Source organism: Argiope bruennichi, chromosome 5 (assembly GCF_947563725.1).
Source record: "Argiope bruennichi chromosome 5, qqArgBrue1.1, whole genome shotgun sequence".
NCBI classification, from domain to species: domain Eukaryota; kingdom Metazoa; phylum Arthropoda; class Arachnida; order Araneae; family Araneidae; genus Argiope; species Argiope bruennichi.
The window spans coordinates 51,340,866-51,361,296 of NC_079155.1; the positions used below are offsets into that span (position 1 = coordinate 51,340,866).

At 30.0% G+C, this 20,431-nt stretch overlaps 1 protein-coding gene across 2 annotated transcripts in view; it reads right to left on the minus strand.

Moving 5' to 3' along the window:
* The window catches only part of LOC129969407 (1-phosphatidylinositol 4,5-bisphosphate phosphodiesterase-like), a 151,396-nt gene that overhangs the window by 42,774 nt on the left and 88,191 nt on the right, over window positions 1–20,431 (minus strand). For both annotated transcript variants that reach the window (XM_056083971.1, XM_056083970.1), the window contains exons 7-14: window positions 16,540–16,593; window positions 16,300–16,381; window positions 12,302–12,402; window positions 7,758–7,815; window positions 7,487–7,595; window positions 5,175–5,385; window positions 3,591–3,684; window positions 1,749–1,828 (exon numbers count right to left, since the gene is read on the minus strand). In XM_056083971.1, coding sequence (XP_055939946.1) covers window positions 1,749–1,828; window positions 3,591–3,684; window positions 5,175–5,385; window positions 7,487–7,595; window positions 7,758–7,815; window positions 12,302–12,402; window positions 16,300–16,381; window positions 16,540–16,593 — 789 coding nt within the window. The remainder of the gene's footprint in view (window positions 1–1,748; window positions 1,829–3,590; window positions 3,685–5,174; window positions 5,386–7,486; window positions 7,596–7,757; window positions 7,816–12,301; window positions 12,403–16,299; window positions 16,382–16,539; window positions 16,594–20,431) is intronic.

A 20,431-nucleotide genomic window follows, 5' to 3' on the forward strand; every position in this document is an offset into this window, starting at 1 on the left:
AAGGGAGAGGAAAGTGAGTGAAAGAGATCGACGGTTAGTGAACCAGATTATAAAGTCTAAAAAGAAAACATCTTTTAAATATCCTTACCAAAGTTACCGCAGAGCTTAATCAGCATCTGGATTCCCCAAGTATCAATAGTTAAACTTAGAAGACACCTTTATAAACAGAACATTTATGACAGAGCAGAGATTCCCAAGCCACTTGTCACAGATGTCAATGCCAAATGTCATCTACAGTAGTGTCAAAACCACAAAATTTGGTCGATTGCTAAGTGGAATACAGTTATATGGCAAGGCAAATCATATTTCACATTTTCCTCTACAACTTACGGATACACGTTTGGAGGACACCAGCAGAAACATGTGATTGTCTCTTTCCAACTGGCAAGCTTGATGTGGATCTGTCATGGTATGGATAGCTGTGTCGTAATTTCTTACGCAAAATCGTAATCCTCAAAGGAAGTATCACTGGGAAGAACAGAAAGGGTTTAGCCGACAAGTCCCATTTTATGATGGAAACTACTTTGTTCTCTGCAGAAGATGGAATTTTCCAGGAAGGTAATGCTCCTATTCATGCAGCAGGAGTCCAATCTTGTTTCATGAACGAGAAAATAAAGTGAAACACTGCACATTTCACAGACCTCAAAATAATCAAATCGTTATGTTTTGCTTTAGAGCAATAGATATCCGCTACCGGCATCTCACCCGGAACTTTTATAATTTCTCTATGAAGAATGATAAAGTGCTCCTTTAAATATTATCACTTGTATGATTTAACTCCCAGGAGAACCCAAGCTGTAATATATGTCAAAGTTGGTCTAACGCTATATTAATAAAGATTTTTGTATTCGTTTGAGATTTTTCTTTATTTTTATAACCACCTGCAATAACTAATTTTATATGGACATTTTGAACTTGGACAAAGAATAAGAAAGTGTCGCGACTGACAGGCCGATGCCCCAGTGACAACTTTCTATGCCAAAACATTGCAACCATTTGAAACTAGCCTTTCCTGGAGCAGATTTGAACAGCAATGTTTGGAAAAAAATTTCTCAATAACGGACATGAAAACAAAGCGACGTAATAAAATTTTGTTGAAAGAGTTCAAAATATCAAAACAACTGCGATTTGATGATACGATGTGCATGATAATTTTAAAATTACAATAGAAGCCTAATTCACGCAAGCAAGAGTATCTAGCGCTCCAATGTATAAAATATTTGTATCCCTAGGAAAAGAAAAATTTGCAAGCCCCTTATCATTTAATATTTTAATATGTCCAAATACAAAAAAGCTAAATATAAATAAACGTGACACAAAAAAATATTTAATTAAAAATAAAATTAAGCAAAAACGTAAAAATAAATTTTAATAATATTGTATATAAATTCTCAATAATTTATTAAAATACTTAAGTTTTAGTTTAACACATATTGGAATTCAATGATAATTATAAAACATGAATATCCATATAAAAATTACAATTTCGTTGAGGAACAAGTACCTCTTATTGCTGAATCCATAAGTGTTCGCCAAAATTAGCCTAATAGTAATAAGACCTAACGATTGAGAAATGCTTTGAAATGTTTCATATTTAATTGATTTAATGCACTTATTTCCTATTTATTTCGCTTTAAATAGGACAAATTTCTCGTAGTTTAATTGTAAATAAATGCTTTTGTTTTATAAGTTATCACCTAAATCTAAATACAGGTGCTTTAGGTCTTTTAATGATGCTCGCAACTCACCTGCAGTGGTTTTCGAATGAGAGTATGATCGGGTATTCTGACGTGACGAATGCGCAATCTCGAATAGCATAAATAACATCCTGCAATCGAAGAAAATTAATTAATAAATTATTAAAAACACCTCATAAGTAATCTACTAAAAATTAAAAGTTATAATTTTGAATGCAGATTTGAAACATTTCATTTCCATAATATACAATTCATAATGTTAAATACAAAAAAAATCCAAATGAGTGTTTCAAATGAACTTCAAAATTCAAAATACAATTGAAAAAAATTATAATTCAATTGGTTTCATTGAAAAAAGCAAACATTAAAACAAAAATTCAAATGATTGATAATCTTCCACCTTAAGAACAGTCACGAAGCAAATTATTTGGCCTTTAAAAACTTTAACCGGTCTTTCATTTTCTGCAACTTTTTTTAAGAGAATAAATGAATATCAATTTTTTCACAAAAATATTCTTCTCAATAATTATTTTTAATTCAGAGAATACCCGAGAAAATATAGTGTTCAAACGCGATAATTCTTTCCTCTCAAAAAGCGGATTATAATAGAAATAATTTTTAGAAATCCTATATTATGGTAATTTCTTGGTTAAATATTTTTAATACTAGAATTACCGATGTTAAATATATGTTGACGGGTTTTTGATCAACATGGCTTTCATTGTAACTCTGGGCTTATTTTATGTAAATAAAAGAATATAATTTAACAAAAACAAACAAATAAACAAAAAATAGCATTTGATATAATAAATTATCAATAATTAATAAAAAAAACCCAAGAAAAACAGTTTGTATTTGAATATATAAGAGAGTCAGTTGGAGATTTTAGCTCTAAACTGAATCATAATCGGAATGAAATAGATCCCATTACAACGGTTGTCGAACACTTTGGATCAATCAATGTAGTTTCACATGAAAAATGTAATTTAGATTTTTCCAGGAAATGTCTGAAAGAGATGTGTAAATGAATTTAAATATGTATTTATCTCCATCATTGCATAGATGATCCATAAAATATTTTAAAGTTTGAAATTGTTAAAGCCGTCATTTTGACGGGTCTTGGTATAAATAGGTATAGTTCATACTAATTATGGAAGTCAAAATGGCTGAGTGGAAATTGCATAGGAATATGTAATTGTTCTTATATTTCATTAAAAGTCGTCGTAAACTTCTAGAACAATACATAAATTATTTGAAAATTTTTAAGCAGGAAATTCGAAATTCGTCAAAATGACGGTCATGGTAATTCTAGTTTTAATTTGATTTAATCTAATTAATGCATTGAATGCTAAATGCTAATTAATGCATATACAAGAGCTATCATCATTTTCATGATGTTAACATGTTGTAGTTTGGCCTTGAATGCATTTATTGATGACTAACTAAAATATACCAAGTGGATTTTACTTCAACGTTTTCTCGACTAAATTTTCCGATTTATTTCAACTTAATGTATATATTTTCAAAAAAAAACCCTTTTTTAATGATTATTGTAGAATATTAAATATAGATTATTAAATGAACTCTATGCATTACTTTTACTATAAAGTTTCGACGAGTGCTGCTTCATTTCTTAAATGATGAAACTAATTTGTAATCAACAATATTTATGACTGAACGCTCACCATAGAACGCCAACCACGCAACGAGACGAACAAGAATCATAAAGTAGAAAATCAGAATCTATACAGAAGAATGGTTGCCACAATTGGCGCATTTCATCTGACATTGCGATATTAACAATATTTTTACTTGATATTCAACAATTATAAAGCAGTTTTCGCAAATACTTAACCTGTATACATTTTCAAAAATATTTAGCATGTGTTTTACCTTGAACAAAATATCCGTGCACATCGCTTTTCCGTGAGTAATGATGGGCTCTTCGTCTTCTCCTTTACCGTCCCAACAATCTAGCTCAACGCACCTGAAAAGCATATTTATTGATTCCTCTATTTAGTATATTTTCATTAGTAAATTGTTATCATAAAATGAACATTCTTTTATAAAGACAGCCTTGTTCATGATAATTACCAGAGGAGAATGGCATTTTAAAATGAATGCAAACATTTTTACATAAATGAAATTTTTATGCACGATAAGGGATAAACGCTGTTAACTAAAATTAATTTCAATCTACTATCGTAGCTTATGACGTTGCCAATAATCTACAAGTGTCAAAACTGACTGTCCTACGACGGAAAACAGTAGAGATTCTTTCTGAATATTTTTAGTTCTCAATTTTATTTTCTCTTTCAACTCTATTAGTTTCTTCTAAATAAAGCATCCATAAAAAAGTTTGCAATTTATACACACTTTAAATTTATAACCACAGAACACAATTTACGTCCCCTTCTAAAAAAGGTATTTCGACCACTCCTATTCGTCAAGAAAATTCTTTTTAGCAAATCTTATTTCAATTCAATTATTTTTATCAAAGCATAGTAATTAAAAAGGTATATATTCCAAATAGTTTTCTATTATCTTTACAGAATTGCGGAAAAGTTATATTTCGCTTTGAATAACTATATTAAAAGATAGAAAATGGAATAATAGACTTTCTTTTCGGACATACGAAGGAGAGTCAAAAAGAAAAGGAACATTTGAGAAAAAGTGCATTTATTCTAATGATAGAAAACTGAAACATACATTTTTTTTCCTTTTTTTTTTTTTTTTTTTTATTCCGTCGAAAAAAAAAGTTTTTCCATTCAATCTGTAATCAGTTTTGCACTGCATCAATAACTTCTTCATCGATTGTAAATCTTCTTTCTCTTAGCATTTTCTTCAATAGTCCAAACATATGAAATCGCTTGGCTCCAGTTTTGGACTGTATGGCGAGTATTTCAGCACTTCAAATCCCAATTACTTAATTGTTCCGCCCGCCCGTTGGGCAGAATGTGGGCGAACGTTATTTTTACTGCAGAATTACACCTTTTCACAGTTTTCCACGACGTTTGGATCTGATTGTGCTTGCATTCGACGAATAATTTCCACAGGTTTAAAACATCTCGCAAACAAAAAGATAATCACTGCGTTCATTTCCTCCTGGGTTCAGCTTGACAATTGACCGTCATATTTAAAACAGTCTGCTACACCCCAAAGACTAAGAGTGGCGCGTTTCATAGAAGAGTTGTCGACCACACTAATTCAGAGCTGAATACCAGTAGTGTTATCAAACCCAGAAAAGTGAAACAGCAAAAGTCCCTTTACGTTTTGACTTACCCTCGCAATTCTTGTACACTTTCTGCACAAAAGGTATGCTGTGTGAATGCATTAATAAAATATATTTATTTGTTTTAAAATGTAGTTAACGTATTAAATACATTAATAAAACGTATTAATTTTAGAAGCTTCAAGGAAACGATGAGTGTTATCAGTTTGTTTGTAATGTTTACAGAAAATTAGTTTTTGCCTCACCTGCATCCTGCCAGCAACACTTGTCGGTACATCTCAACGGACGACTTCCCTCCGAATTGTCGTCCCGTCAAGTAAGTGTTATGCGAGGAGTTGATATAATAGTGAGCTAAAGGTTGGTCCATCTCCATGTAGATGTCCAGACGGTCCAGGAACACCGGGGCATTTTCGTCGGACATCAGGTACCTTATCAGACCGCCCTGACTCAATAGACCTGCAACGTAAGTTCAACATTACCAATACATATCTTTCATGCATTTTAAAATTATTTTCTATGTATTTTTAAAAAAAAGTATTTTCAATTATAAGTAAAGAATATTTATTTATGTAAATTTTTTGGTAGAGTAAGTTATATTTGAATGAAAATCGAATCTAGCTCCCCTACTGTTTTTTGAACACTTTAGAAGTCTTAGTAAGGTTAAAATTTACTTAGTTATTTTTTGAAGCTACATGAGGTGGATTTTTGAGCTATGGGGCTAGGACAATGATAACATTTGTGTCATTGTGCTTTGTCCAAGCTTTAACACTACGTCAGTAAGAATCCCAATTAATTTACATCCACTAAATCATGGTAGAAGTAAGGTCACGAAAACTAAAGTACACACTAAAAACTAAAGTATAAAAAATGCACTCTAATTCCGAAATCGGGATTTTTTTTTTTTTTTTTTTTGCAGTCAGATCAACAAAACATAGTGTTATTTAAAAAAAAAAAAACACATAAAAGAAATGTTTTGAAGTAAGAATACTGAAAACGCATAGAATGCAACACATATAATAGTAATATTATAATTTATAAATTATAATACTACTATTATAAATTTGGTAAAAATTGTAATGATTATTATATGATATGTGATGATATAATAGTTATTGTATTATCAGATATATCCCACCGGGCGACACCTCAAAAGTGAGAACGAGAAGCTTCCGGTATGGTGGTTGGTTCTCGATGCCCTGTTTGGTACAGAAATGTTGGGGGGGGGGGATCGACTATCTCCTATCGTTGATGGGATGTAGTTCCCTCGAGAAGGGTTGTAGCGTGGCCGGTGATGGCCCTTAGGACTCAACCATAATTCCCGCTTGCTGTCCTGGCGGTTCGGTCACTAAAATTTAATTCCAAAGCCTTAATTGAGTGGGGGCGGAGTAGCTAGTGTGATTATGTTTTCATATATTAAAGATGCTACCTTAGCTTTTAGAAATCACTTTGGACTGTTCTTGATTTTTATGAAATGTGACTATGATATTTTTTTACTATTTAGACTATATTTAAGACTCATTTTGTGCAAAAAAAATCAAGGTAAATATCATATCTTAATTATCATACTTCATTTTCTCATGTATTTACTTTTATCACAGTAAGTGATTTTTTAATAGTTCTTGCGCTTTATCAAGTAGTTTATGAGATTTGATTTTTTGCATAATACAGAGTGGTTATAATTAAAGTTCCACTTTGAAATGGTCATAAAGGAAAACTATAGGACTAAATGTTATCAAACTTTGTAACAGTTTAAACGAGGTCGTGGAAATTTCTTTTCCACCAAAAAAAAGTTCAAAAACTCACCACCAGGGGGGATGGCGCTGCATGTAATATTGTTAAACAAAATAAGACATGTAGACATCGGTTTAAAATGTGTTTAATCGTTTCTGAAACGAAACTGTTTTTTGGGGTTATGTAAAACCGCAATGTCTTGTAATTGGCTTACGGAAGGAAGAAGTAAATGATTTATGTAGATGCGCTTTATATGTTCATTTGGTTTTCCAGATAAAAGTAAGCCTGTTTGTAAGAGTTTTCCTTGTTCCGAATCAACAATGTCTATAACCATGCAAGATCATGATTTTCTAGTTAAATGTTATTATGAATGTGATAGCATTGATTGGCGCGCTTTGCAAAAGGAATACGCCGAGGGATATGCTATGAGCTCTTGATGAGAATGCAGTAATGTGATTTAACTTGTTTTCAGAAAATGATAAATGCCACATTGAACATGTTTTGTAACTCATTTCAGAAACGATTAAACACATTTTAAAACACTGTCTTCATATCCTATTTTGTTTAGCAATATTGCATACAGCGCCGTTTCCCCGCTGGTTTTGAGTTTTTTAACTTTTTATTTTGGTGGAAAAGAAATTCCCATGATTTTCTTTAAAATATTACCAAATTTGATAACATTTGGTTCAGTAGTTTTCCTTTTATGCAACTTCAAAGTGGAACTTTAATTATAACCACCCTGTATATTAAGATTTTGCCAATATATATGAAAAAAAATTCTTGTATGTATAAACTATACTTTCTCCTAATATGTGAAACAGATTACCTTGTTGTGCCATCTCTGGATTTCTTTCGTAAGTATTAATAATTTCTTTTGCCCTCAGTTCATCATAGAAAGGATACAGAATTTCATTTAGCCGTGGATCTCGTTGTTTCTGTTAAAAAAAAAAAAAAAAAAAAGGTAAGATGTATCATTTCAAAAGCAATGGTTTGTAAAATCAGTAAATCAAATCGATTTTGTCTCCTAAAATAATATGTACAATATATGATAGGAAATACGCTGTTTTTAAACAGATTAAAAGCTACCCAAATCTTACTTTGTTTAAAAAGTTGATGAGTTGTTTGACTGTAATAGTCTCACTTTTGTCTTGTGTTCTGAAAAAAGAAATAAAAATATGAAGCCATCACAAATTCATTTATTATGAAAATATTTTATTAAATGTATAGAGTGATAGAAAAGTCAGAAATAAAAAATAATTGTTTTACAAAGGAATAAAGATTACAAATATGCGATTTGCCTAAAGAAAACTGAAAACGAAGACATTTTGTGTGTGTGTGTGTGTGTATGTGAACGGAAAAACATTTTATAGCAACTACAAGACGGTTTCATCGCTACAGGAGTTGTGAATAAGGGCTTACACCTGTTTTTATGTCGTCAATGCAGAACTTATTAAATGAAAAAAGAACACACACACACACACTTTTCGCGGCAAGTAGTAATGGTTCAGCTGTTTTCCTACAGATTTTCACAAAAATGCTGTTTATTGTCGAGAAAAATTTGTTTCGTCGTCTGACGTTTAGGTTTCTGAATTCCTTTTCTACTTATCACACTTGCCATAGACAAGCCCGCTGACTAAGTCAGCGATTTAAGCCGAGTTTATGGTTTAAGTCCCCGAGAACCCGAGGGCAGAAGTCTGACTTCTAGTTCATATGAAGATGACACTGACACACTCGCTTGCACATCCCCTTTTTACGGGGGGAGGGGGCTCTTTCACACACCTCACAGATAGAACACAGGGTAAAGAACAATCATGCTTGAACCAGGACTCGAACCCGGGAAGCTCAGATCAAGGGGAAGATGCGCTATCCCTAGGCCAGAGCACCAGAACGTTCCATTCATAAGCCATACTTCTTGCTAGAGTCCCATTCTTTGTAATACATTACTCTATCAATTAAAAAACCCATCTACCTAGTAAACTAACACTGCAATCAATTAAGTTTTTTGAAGAGGGGTGAAAATCCAACTTTATTTCCACCCTTTTTAAGCAAATTGCATGTTTTTTTTATTCCTTTTCAAATTACTTACAAGTCAAACAATTGAAAAAACTGCTCTAGGCTTCTGAGATCAGCCTATCCTTTTAAAATACATGATGGTTACAAGACAATAACCCAAATATGAAGGATTAGAAACACAAAGCTAAAGTAGTTTTATCTGTTTGAACAAATTAATTCAAAAATAACATTTAAATATTCATTGTCATCATGAACAGAAATAATAACGATATTTGGTAGCTAGGAAATCTCAGCCAGCCATTTTTTTTTCACAGCATGTTCGGCATTACAATTTGGATGATTGCGGTTATTTGGATTTTTAGTCCATCCGTGCTCGCAAGAAGTCTTGGAGAAATACTTTTTCATGTAGTCCCAATAAAAAAATAGTAGAGAACTAATTCTGAACTTCTTAGGGACAGCTCATTAAAAGCAAGATCATCATCTGCTGTACGGCTGATCCCACGTTGCAGCAGTTTGCCATTTAAGAAGCCGCAAATAAATAAAGACCAAGAAGATAGTATCCTGATAGAAAATGAAATATTCAGATTTTATTTCTAACTGCGGAAACAGTCAAATATGTAGCATACTCAAGATAGTGTCAGTTATTTTAGACTTATGAAAACAAAATGGACCAAACAAATTCTTTTTTATTGCGATGTAGCACAAAATGCAATAATTTTTGGCGAATTGGGTTTGACTTCAATAGTTAAATGAGCATTAATTATATTCTATACTAAAATTGTGTCAACTGACCTTAGGTATGGAATGCCACTTTATCCTTAAGACAAGTTTAAGTATAAAGAAAGCCTCTTTATCAAACTGATTAAGTTCCTTCTTTCGGCTCTTTATAATTTTGGGTAAGAGCCTGAGCTGCCATTTGCATGATTAAAAAATCAGTAGGTTTCTGAACTTTTCAGATCAACGTATGAGACATTTGCTGCCCCAGCTACCTTAGCGAATTGATTTTTTTTTAAATTATTGTTTGTGAAAGTTTGTTGCATTTGTATTACATTCTCCTCAAACGCATGCGGCCAGTCAGAACTTTAGTTTCCACAAATACATTCCTCACTTCAGAAAAATGACAAATTTAACTACGTTTCAAAGTTAAAAATAAATTGCACATTTCCAAGGAAATGTTAGTTGAACAGTCATAGCCGATTCACTTATATTAAATTTAATAACAGGGATCACCTTTTCGAATCCGATTTGGCATAAATTGTCTAAATCAGCGGTTTCTAAAGCTTTCGCTTGTAAGAATTACTTGTTGTTAGAATTAAAAATTGCATCTTCAGAAGGCTCTAAAGCTAGTTCTATAGATCCCACATTATAGAAACATTATTTAGCATATAATACATAAGATGCATATGATACGTATGTAAAAATCGAAGAAAAAATTAGTTACAATTTCCATCAATAGGTGGCGCATGTAAGTAAAAACATGAAACTGGTGGAAGTATAGCTGAATGAAAGAGAAACATCATACTCATTAATATTCTTATACTATAGGGGAAGTATAAAAATTTAATTTTTTAAATATTTTACAATTGCCTTCCACAGAAGTCAAAATGTTTTCATACAAGTGCTCACTCAATGACTTTTATAATTAGAAGCATGTGTCTGAGCTTCAATATTTGGAGAAATAAAAACTTGCTCCTCATTTTTTAGCACACACTAAATAAGTGTATGTAAAAAAAGGTTTTTAATAAATATTTGCTATAAAAAGAATAAGCAAAAAATATTATTGTTACTACTTAGCTATTAAAATGTGAGAAAATTCACAAATAAGTTATCAAGATTCAAAACAAAAATTGAACTTTTTTAATACTGTTTGTTTCCCAATAAAGAATTAATATCTGAATTAAAATCTGAAAATTTTAGCTTCAAATTACTCTATATTTTCAGTTTATTTTTGCATTAATGTTTAAAAAATGAAGATAGTCCATCCACACGTCTATGTAATCAAGAATGCCATCAAACGTTTCAGTGCAAGTGTAACATTTGCTATATACTGTTGCTGAACGTTTAACCAGAATGAACTAATGATATTATTCTAAAAAAGATTTTAGAATTTGGCTGCATGATAGTTCAATTAACATATCTTCCTCATTTGATGATACTTTCATTGTCCTTCATGTTGACTTTTTCAAAAGGATTTCTGATCCATTGGTTTTCATCTTTAATTTTTGCAACGCAATACCTGAAACAAAAGTGAGAAGTCCGTTCCGCGAGAATTTGGTTGGAAACCAATGTTCTGAACGAACTCTCAAAGTTTAAGATGACTGGCGCTTTGAAAATTCCCTAAATAAATAAAGTATTTACAAATTTCTCATTCGCTACTATTAGTATAAGGCTGTGCTTATTTGTTTTGTTGAGAAGATATAGAAATTCAAAGCCGTGGTGGCTTTTTTTTGTAAATAGTTCAAACATATGAAGGAAAAACTTCTTAAATTATTTCCAGTCAACTTTTTCAGTCGAAAAGTATATTTTGCTACATTAATTGCATTTGAGATACAAAATTACAAAATTTAAAAGGTGGTTTCCATTGACACAAAATCGAAAAACATTTTATGATATGATGCTCTAAATAAAAGTGAATGAAATAAGTTTATTTTAAAATGGCGTTTAAGAAAACTGTTTGAAATGCAAGAATTCAAGAATATTTTCTATAAAACCTATTAAATGGAAACATTAAAATAAATGAAAAAAAACAGAAACTGTGGAAGTTTTAGTGAGTTCAGATTTGTTCGTTGTATAATTCGCTTGCAATTGCTATAAAATGTTCGAGTGGCCTCAGTTAAGTATTACTATTCATTTATTGCATTTCATTATAATTACAAAATCTGTCATTCAAAATTTGTACTTTTGCATTAGATAGTGCAAAAATGTTATTCTAATTTTGAAAAAAAAAATACGAAACAAAGTTGAGAATTTTTTTAAAAAATTTCAATGAATAATTAAATGGTTGGCTATTGGTTTATATTTCAATAAAAATTGAAAAAAAAATGGTATGATTTACACAAAAAAAAATCATCATTTAAGAATTACATCTAACATATTACGAGATTTTCCTAAAAAACAGATAAAAATATCTTTTAATCCTTAACAAAAATATTTGAATAAAATGTCAACATTTTTAGAGAAAAAATTCTTTTCAATAAAGAATTTTTTTGAAAATTAAAGATATTGTACTAGTCCAAAACTTTTAAATGTTTTTCAGACGATAATTTTTTAACCATAAAAACAATTTCGGAATCAAAAGTACAACAAATAAATAATTTTTCTGATTCAATAAATCTAAAAAAATGCACAAACAATTAATTATTTTCATGGAATTGTTTACCAAAAAAAATCATAACATTAAAATATATTTATACGCTATTAAGTATCTGTTTGTTTCATTGGATTAAATAAATTTTATAAAGTCAGTATTCGAAATATTGGTCCTTGATTTAGCTACTAAAAGGAAGCCATTTTATTTCGCAAGAAAAGAAATCATTTTGAAAATTAAATAATTAAAAAAATATTCTTCTGAAGAACAAATATTTAAAACATAAAAAAAAACCCAGAAAAATACTAAAATTTTGCTTACATATTATTGAATAATTCCTCGATATCGCTACGTGGACAAAGCTTGTTATAAAGTTGATGAAATTTTTCGAAGGTGAAATCTCTTCCATCAATAACATCGTTCTAAAAGAAAGGAAATCCAAATGGCTTTTATGGCCAATTTATATACGAAATGCATTTCACATTTATTAAAGCAAATACACATGCAAACAAAAAAATTATTTGGTTTATAGCATTTATTTCTTCACGTTATTTATTGTAATTAAATCTACATCAAAATTTTTAACATTCCTCTTCTTAGACTTTCTCAATTTACACATAAAGAAAATTTTAAAAAACAATAGTAGAAGACAAACTGTTAAATGTTTGTATCTCTGAACATGTTAAAATAAATAAATAAAACTATACAGGTAATTTTATTACCTGTATAGTTTTATTGAAACATTAACACATAGTTCCATAAAATCCTTTTGGAATGCAGTTATTTTTATATCTAAAAAATATTTTACTACAGCTTCAACATGGACATTATAATGATAAATTTTTTAATCGAAAAAAAATTAGCAAGTATTATTCTAGGGGGAAAAATAAGCAATATAATCATTTGTAACAAATTCGTTTGATATTATATATTTGAAATAATAATTTCATCATGAATTAAATTAAAATATCGATAAGCTTATTAAACATTGATATCGATACGTTTGCTAAATAGTCGTACGTTTGAAAAATTAATCCATTTATAAATGTCAAACAATAAAGAATATATATATACAGTGGATCAAAAAATTGAGAGTACACCTTACGTTTACTTGACAAATGCGACTTTCAATATAAATAACACATTACCGGGAAGTGCAAACATGTTTTCATTTTTACACATAACAAATGGTTAAATTTAGAGTAAAAATATAGAAAAATCAACGAAAAATTTCTAAATTGAAAATTTTCAGAAGCATTTTAAATAAACATACGCAGAATTTTGCCTCAAAAAATTGAGAATACACCAATGAAATTTTTGCAATATCACACATAGAAATAAAGTGTCACTATTAAATTGCATGTCTTTTGGCTCTTATAATGGCCTCTAAACGTCATGCTACCGATTTGACCCATTTTTGGTCGTATCTGAAGATATTTTACCCCATTCTTCTTGCACCACTTGTTTTAAATGGATTTTGTTTCTAATTTTGTGTTTTTGAATCACTTTTTCGGGTATGGCCCACGAATATTCAATGGAATTGATGTCGGGGTACTGTGGTGGTGTGTGTAACTGCTATTTACAATGAAAAAGACACCATATTTTGAAGTTACGTGTATTCTGTTTGGGGTCGTTGTCTTAACTGAAAAATGAAATTTCCATCTAAACCCAAATTTTTAGCAATTTTCTTTAGATTGCTGAGAAGTATATCCAAGTAAACCATATCATTTATAATGCCATCTATAAAAATTAAATTTCCTACCCCGGATGAAGCCATGTAACCTCAAATCATCACGGAGTCACCATCATGTTTAACTGTAGGACGTACATTTTTTGGATCCAAAGCAATATTAGGTTTTCTCCATACAGTAAGATGGTTGTCACTGCCAAAAATGTTGAGTTTTTTTTCATTACTAAATATAGATTTCTTCCAAAGGTTATTGGTCTTCAATTGATGAGATTTTGCAAACTTCAAATGCTTTTTCTGTATTTGCAAGCTGATGAACGGTTTCTATCTAACAATGTGACTTTTATATCCAGCTTGTCTAATGGCATTTAGCACAGTTTCAGCACTTACACGTCTGCCTATGATATGGAAAGTTTCTGCAACAAGTTGGATGAACCATATGGTAGCAGCAATCTAAAGGAAAGTGTTAAAAATTTGGGTTTAGATGGAAATTCCATTTTCCAGCAGTACAACGACCCCAAACAAAATGCACGTAACGTCAAAATATGATGTCTTTTTCATTGTGAACAACAGTTACAAACACCACCACAATACTCTGACATCAATGCCATTGGATATTCGTGGGCCATACTCGAAAAAGTGGTTCAAAAATACAAAATTAGAAACAAAATCCATTTAAAACAAGTGGTGCAAGAAGAATGGGGTAAAATATCTTCAGATACCACCAAAAATTGGTCGAATCGGTACCATGACGTTTAGAGACTATTATAAGAGCCTAAAGACATGCAATTTAATAGTGACACTTTGTTTCTATGCGTGATATTGCAAAAATTTCACTGGTGTATTCTCAATTTTTTGAGGCGAAATTCTGCGCATGTTTATTTAAAATGCTTCTTAAAATTTTCAATTTAGATATTTTTCGTTGATTTTTCTTTATTTTTACTCTAAATTAAACCATTTGTTATGTGTCAAAATAAAAAACAAGTTTGCACTTCCCGGTAATGTGTTATTTATATTGAAAGTCGCATTTGTCAAGTAAACGTAAGGTGTACTCTCAATTTTTTGAGCCACTGTATATTGTTTTATATGTGAAGAATTTTTTTATATATGAATATACAAAAATTCACATTTTGAATGGTAAAACTCTGAATTTAAATTATTTTATATTATTTTGTCTTACATTTTTAATTCGTTTACAAAATGTGTAGATGTGTGAATAGTTCTTTATGTAGGATAAATCTTGATTGCAAGTAAATTGAATCGCAGTCGAAGAAATTCCATAATTGAATAATTAAGAAATTAACTGATGCTTAATCGAGTCAACCTGAATTTGATCAGTACATGAGAACTAAAAAATATATCTGAATTATCAGAAAAGTTATTTTTAAATTTTTATCTACCATATATATGATGCTACAACAGATCATTTAAAACATTTTAAATTTTTGAATTATATGTTCTATTTTAAATGGAACATAAAATTATTTTTGGAATGATGTGTGTGTAAATGTGTGTGTGTGGGTGTGAAAATGATAAAACTGAAACCATTTCACAGATCCAGCAAAAAGGATTAAATTAAATTTATCAGTACTTATAAATACATAAATAAATGCTCTATAACCTTTAATAAAAACTACTTTTAGAAGTTTTGTTAGTTAAAAATGCAGATTAATTAAGATCCCTAATTACGATCATAATCATCATAAATTAAAGAATTGTATTTGTTTGATAATTAAAGGAAATATTGATCATCAATTGTGTGAATGATAAAAACACCACTGAAATTAAGTCTTCAACTCAAACTTCTTATCATTTAGCATATTAATTGAAAATTGTGATTAATTATTAAGCATGACATGTTAATTGCTTTGAGAATATTAGAATAATATCTGTTAAATGATCATTCAAGGAATTTTTATCATTCAGTGAGTAATTAAAGAATGACTTAACGTATTTTTTAATGTGAATTTGTTCTAGTCAAAAATTTATGACTAACTAGTTTAGATAGCTAATTTGTAAGTGAAATAATTCTTTGCAGTACAATAAATCATTGCAATTTTATAATGAACTTTTGCAAAATACATAATTATTCATTAATTTAGTGCGCACCAAATAAAATCGATTTTATGTAAAAAAAAATATTTATATGTAATTCAAATTAGGAACGTGAGTGGAATTTAAATATTTCTGTAATTAAAAGGAAAACAAAACAAATTTTAATTAAAAGGAAAACAAAACAAATTTTAATTAAAAGGAATTTTATTACTTCCCAATAAATATCAATCAATCATTTGACGATTAATTTTGTGCTTCTTTTTCTTTCTTATCTGAAACTCCACCATCGCCAATTTCCTTCACAATCTGATAGATTTGATATCATTTTCAATATGACAACAGCGGTCGATCTTTTGAATGTAAAGTATATGATTCTTGTGTGGGGGAAATAAATGCAAGCAATTAAGATTTGCATATGGAATGTTCCGTTCTTTAAATACGTACTAGATAAAGGATTACTGCATTTAAAAAAATCATGATATTAATCATTGCTAAAACTTTTCGTTGCAAAACTTTCATGTAGGATGTTTTTATATCATCATTGTTTCATTCTCTAACGTGATATTGAACTAATTACCTTTCCATTTGGCAGACCAACTTCACCAATACACTGGTAGACTAGCTTCTCTGTTTTGCCGGAAGCAAAAGTTTGCGCTATCCTGGAAGAGAAACAATGGATGTTTATGTCTGCTTCCGATTTTGCGAAGCGATTGGTAATAAATTCAAATTACTTTTAATCAGATAGTCAAATGAGGATATTGCGAGGATAAGAGTAAATTCTGGCAATATCCGACAGCAGAACATTTCTACTACTCACCTTTTGATTGGCAAATTTCCATCTGGATCGACTAGATAGCCTAATTTCATCCAGCTGGAGATAAGAAGAAAAATAACTTTATCTCAGTGTGAATATCAAATATGTAGGAAAACACAATATATTAACATAATATATGCAAAGTATTGTAAAATGTAAATGAAAAAAAATTTGCATTAATTGTAATGCAAGAAACAACCAGTTGGAGTGATCTTTCCAAAAAATTTTTCATACTCTCTAGTAACCTCATCATAACAGAAAATGTCGTGCATGACATCGACGTACAATAATTACGAACTATTAACTTTTGGCGTGAATTCGGCATTTTTACTGAATCTTGACGAGTTTTTGGACAATTAATCCCTGGCATAATAGTATTCGAAAATCGAATTTTGGTTTAGGCACGTTTTTCACCACTTATTTAAACAAAAATTTGAATAAAAACTGCACATGTTCAAACAAAATACCTTTCTAAATTTAATATATTTAGGTCATTATGTTTTTGAATTATCGAGTTTACATATTTCTGAAAGTACAGACCGACAGACTGTCAACCCGTTGTTGAATTTGGCTCAAAATTTGACAGGAGTTTACCCTCTAAATGTTATTGTACATCAAATCTTATCTATATAACTTATAATATCTATATTATAAGCTATCTATCTATCTATATTCTAAGCTTATAATATCTATATATACTATCTATATTATAGCTTATCTATATACAGCTTATATATCTTATCTATATAGCTATCGGGCTAACCTATATTTCAACAGTCGGAAACATGAACAAATTTTACTCAAAATTTTATTCAAAAAAGTTTTTAAAAAAATTAAATAATCACTAATATGAAGTATGATATAAAATTATCAGAACTAAATTAGTTATCTGGTGCATTGATGCCATGTCTGTTTGTGAAATTCAAAATCTTGAAAGAAAAAAGTTTTATAATGTTCATTAATTGATATAATAAGATTTGAAAAATTGAAATGTTAAATTGATTGAATAGTTAATAATGGCAACAGTATCGTCTTGTCTATTAAGGTTTCAGAGCTGCAGCATCCCATCCCTCGATATTACTTTAAAAGCCCCTTTTTTTTTCTCGCTTTTAAACCAGTTTAGTAATATTTATACATTAAGAGTTCAATGGACAGGACAGCAAAAATGAAGAAAAGAAAGGAAAAGATAAAAGAAGAAAAAAAATCAATTAATAAATAGAAGATACGCAAGTTGTAGTTCCCTCCTAAACATCAGCTTCAGAAGACAATATATATATATATATATATATATATATATATATTCTCTCTTATATGCAAGATTCGCTCGGTGATTCATTTTTCTTTGCCTTTTTACTTCTCGTATACGAAGTTATAGACAAGGTATTTTATCCGTCAAAAAATTGGAATTCAAGATAAATACAAATTCATTCGATAACTACAAAATAAAAGAGCTAAGTGGATTAAAATTTGGTACATTTGTGAATATCACAGTACAGAAAAACTGAATTGGAATGCCCTTGCAGAAATGGATACGAACCAATGAATGGCAAGAGTCACTATAAAATACAATTGTATTTTAAGCTAAGCATAATAACATGTTGTTTTGAATTCTCTCAAATGTATCAAAAATTATGACTTATTTATAAAAATCCATGGTACTCATTGCAAAAAATAATGGAAATTTCCATAAAACTGTCATTCTCTCGTCTTTTCGAAAACATGACTTCTTATTTTTCAAGTCTAAAAAAATGTATTTATTCATCTTATAAATGTATTGAATGGAAAGAAACGCAGCGTTTTTACGAAACGTTGCCTCATGCGAATCTTAGTGAGTCACGAACCGGCTTTCATCAACGAATCGTTGGCGTTTACTCAAAGCATTAAAAATTCATTGGAAATCGAAACCGTTGCGAATGCACGCGCCAAATTGAAATACAGGAGGACAATGGACGAAATCAATGAGTCGTGGAAGCGGACGACTCTAGTGTGTCATTTGACCAGATGATAGCCGAATCAAAGTGAAATTTTGTTGAGAACTAAACAACATTCCAATTTATTCCATGGATTTTGTTTTCTTCTGGCGCATAAAATTCCGTCAAATATCCTTCAACAACCAAAACCGTCATTTTGACGGTTTTCAAATTTTATTATTAAAAATTTTGATATAATTTATGTATTGTTTTAGAATTTTATGACGACTTTTAATGAAATGTAAGAACAATTATACATTTCTATTGAATTTCCACTCAGCCATTTTAACCTCCATAATAAATGACCTGTACCTATTTATACTAAGAGCCGTCAAAATGACGGCTTTAGTAGTCTTAAAGTTTATGAATCATCTATGGATCATCAATACGTATTTACATTCATTTACACATCACTTTCAGACATTTCCTGGATAAATTTGAATGACATTTTTCATATGAAATTGTATTGATTGATCCAGAATGTGCGGCAGCCGTTAAAATTGGATCTATTTTATTCCGATTATGATTCAGTTTAGAACTAAAAGCTCTAACTGGATATCCTATATATGCAAATTACGAACTTTTTTCTTGGCTTTTATTAATAATTAATTGATAATTATATTAAATGTGGTTTTTATTAAATTATATTCTTTTATGTACATAAACTAAAGGAAAAATTACAATGAAAGCCATGATGATCAAAATCCCGTCAATTTGACGGGTGTGGTAAAACTAGGTATATATTTAACATCGGTAATTCTAGTGTTACTAAAAAAATTTTTAAATTATTTCAATCAAAAAGCGTCAAATTGAAACTTAATTTATCGAAATTTTAACTTCTTTATTTTATTTAAATCTTTCTATCAACTTTGTAGATCATTAGAGATTTGATAATAACTTATTCAAAGGTTTGAAAAAGAGCAAAAATCACATATTTGGAAACAAGTTTTGATGTAGGGCTTCTTGGCTAACTTTTCCAAAATAAGAGAATTTTCTGCTATTATAAATTAAATAAAACTCCTTATTCTCCAACAGTTGAGATGTTTGAGAATATGATGAGTTCAGATTTTAATTTTTGTGATTGAAAATGGAAATATCATTTCCATTCATTTTTCTTTTATTTTGATTAATTACTTCTCTAATAAATAGGGCAAACGTTTGGGGCAAAACGACAAGATTTAACAGTAAAACCCTAATAATCTAATGTTTCTTGTATTAAATTGTTTACTCAGTAATTTGTTTCCTGTTCCATAGAAAAACGTGTTAAATTTTCAATGATCCTCTTCATTTCTATTTGTCCGTTTTTATTTTCACACACGCGAAACATACAAAGAAAAAGTATTTTAATCATCAAAAATTTGTTAAAAAATTTAAACTCAAGATTTTTATAAATTTTTATGAGTCAGAGTCCAGAAAATAATTTTTAAAAATTATATCTGTCTGTCTGTATGCAGAATAACTAAAAAAAATAATCTTCTAACTAGACATTTCAAATTTGGCAGCTAGTATCAAATTTGTTAATCATTAAAATTTCTAACTAACTACTATATATCTGTGACTTTCCGTCAAATGTTTGACAAAATGAAGTCAGAGAAACTTTGTTTAACTGTCCGAAGAGCCAACGCCTTAAGTTCAAAAAGCAACGAGCTAAATCGAAAAAAAAAAGTAGTTCACAGTTTAGCATTGTAAAGATTCAGCTCAATTACCCTGAAGCCCTGTTGACCACTGGGACGTTCTCTTTCTCCACACTCGATAATTGGCATTTCTGGCCAGCTGTATCATCAACAGTGTACCACTCCCACAGTGTTAAATGCCTCCAGACTGCCAGATGTCGGACCCTCCTTTTAAGTACGGTCATCTGTCCAATTAGTGTGAATCCAGATAAGGAACCACACGTGCGTTTTCCAGAAAATAAATCTTGTCTT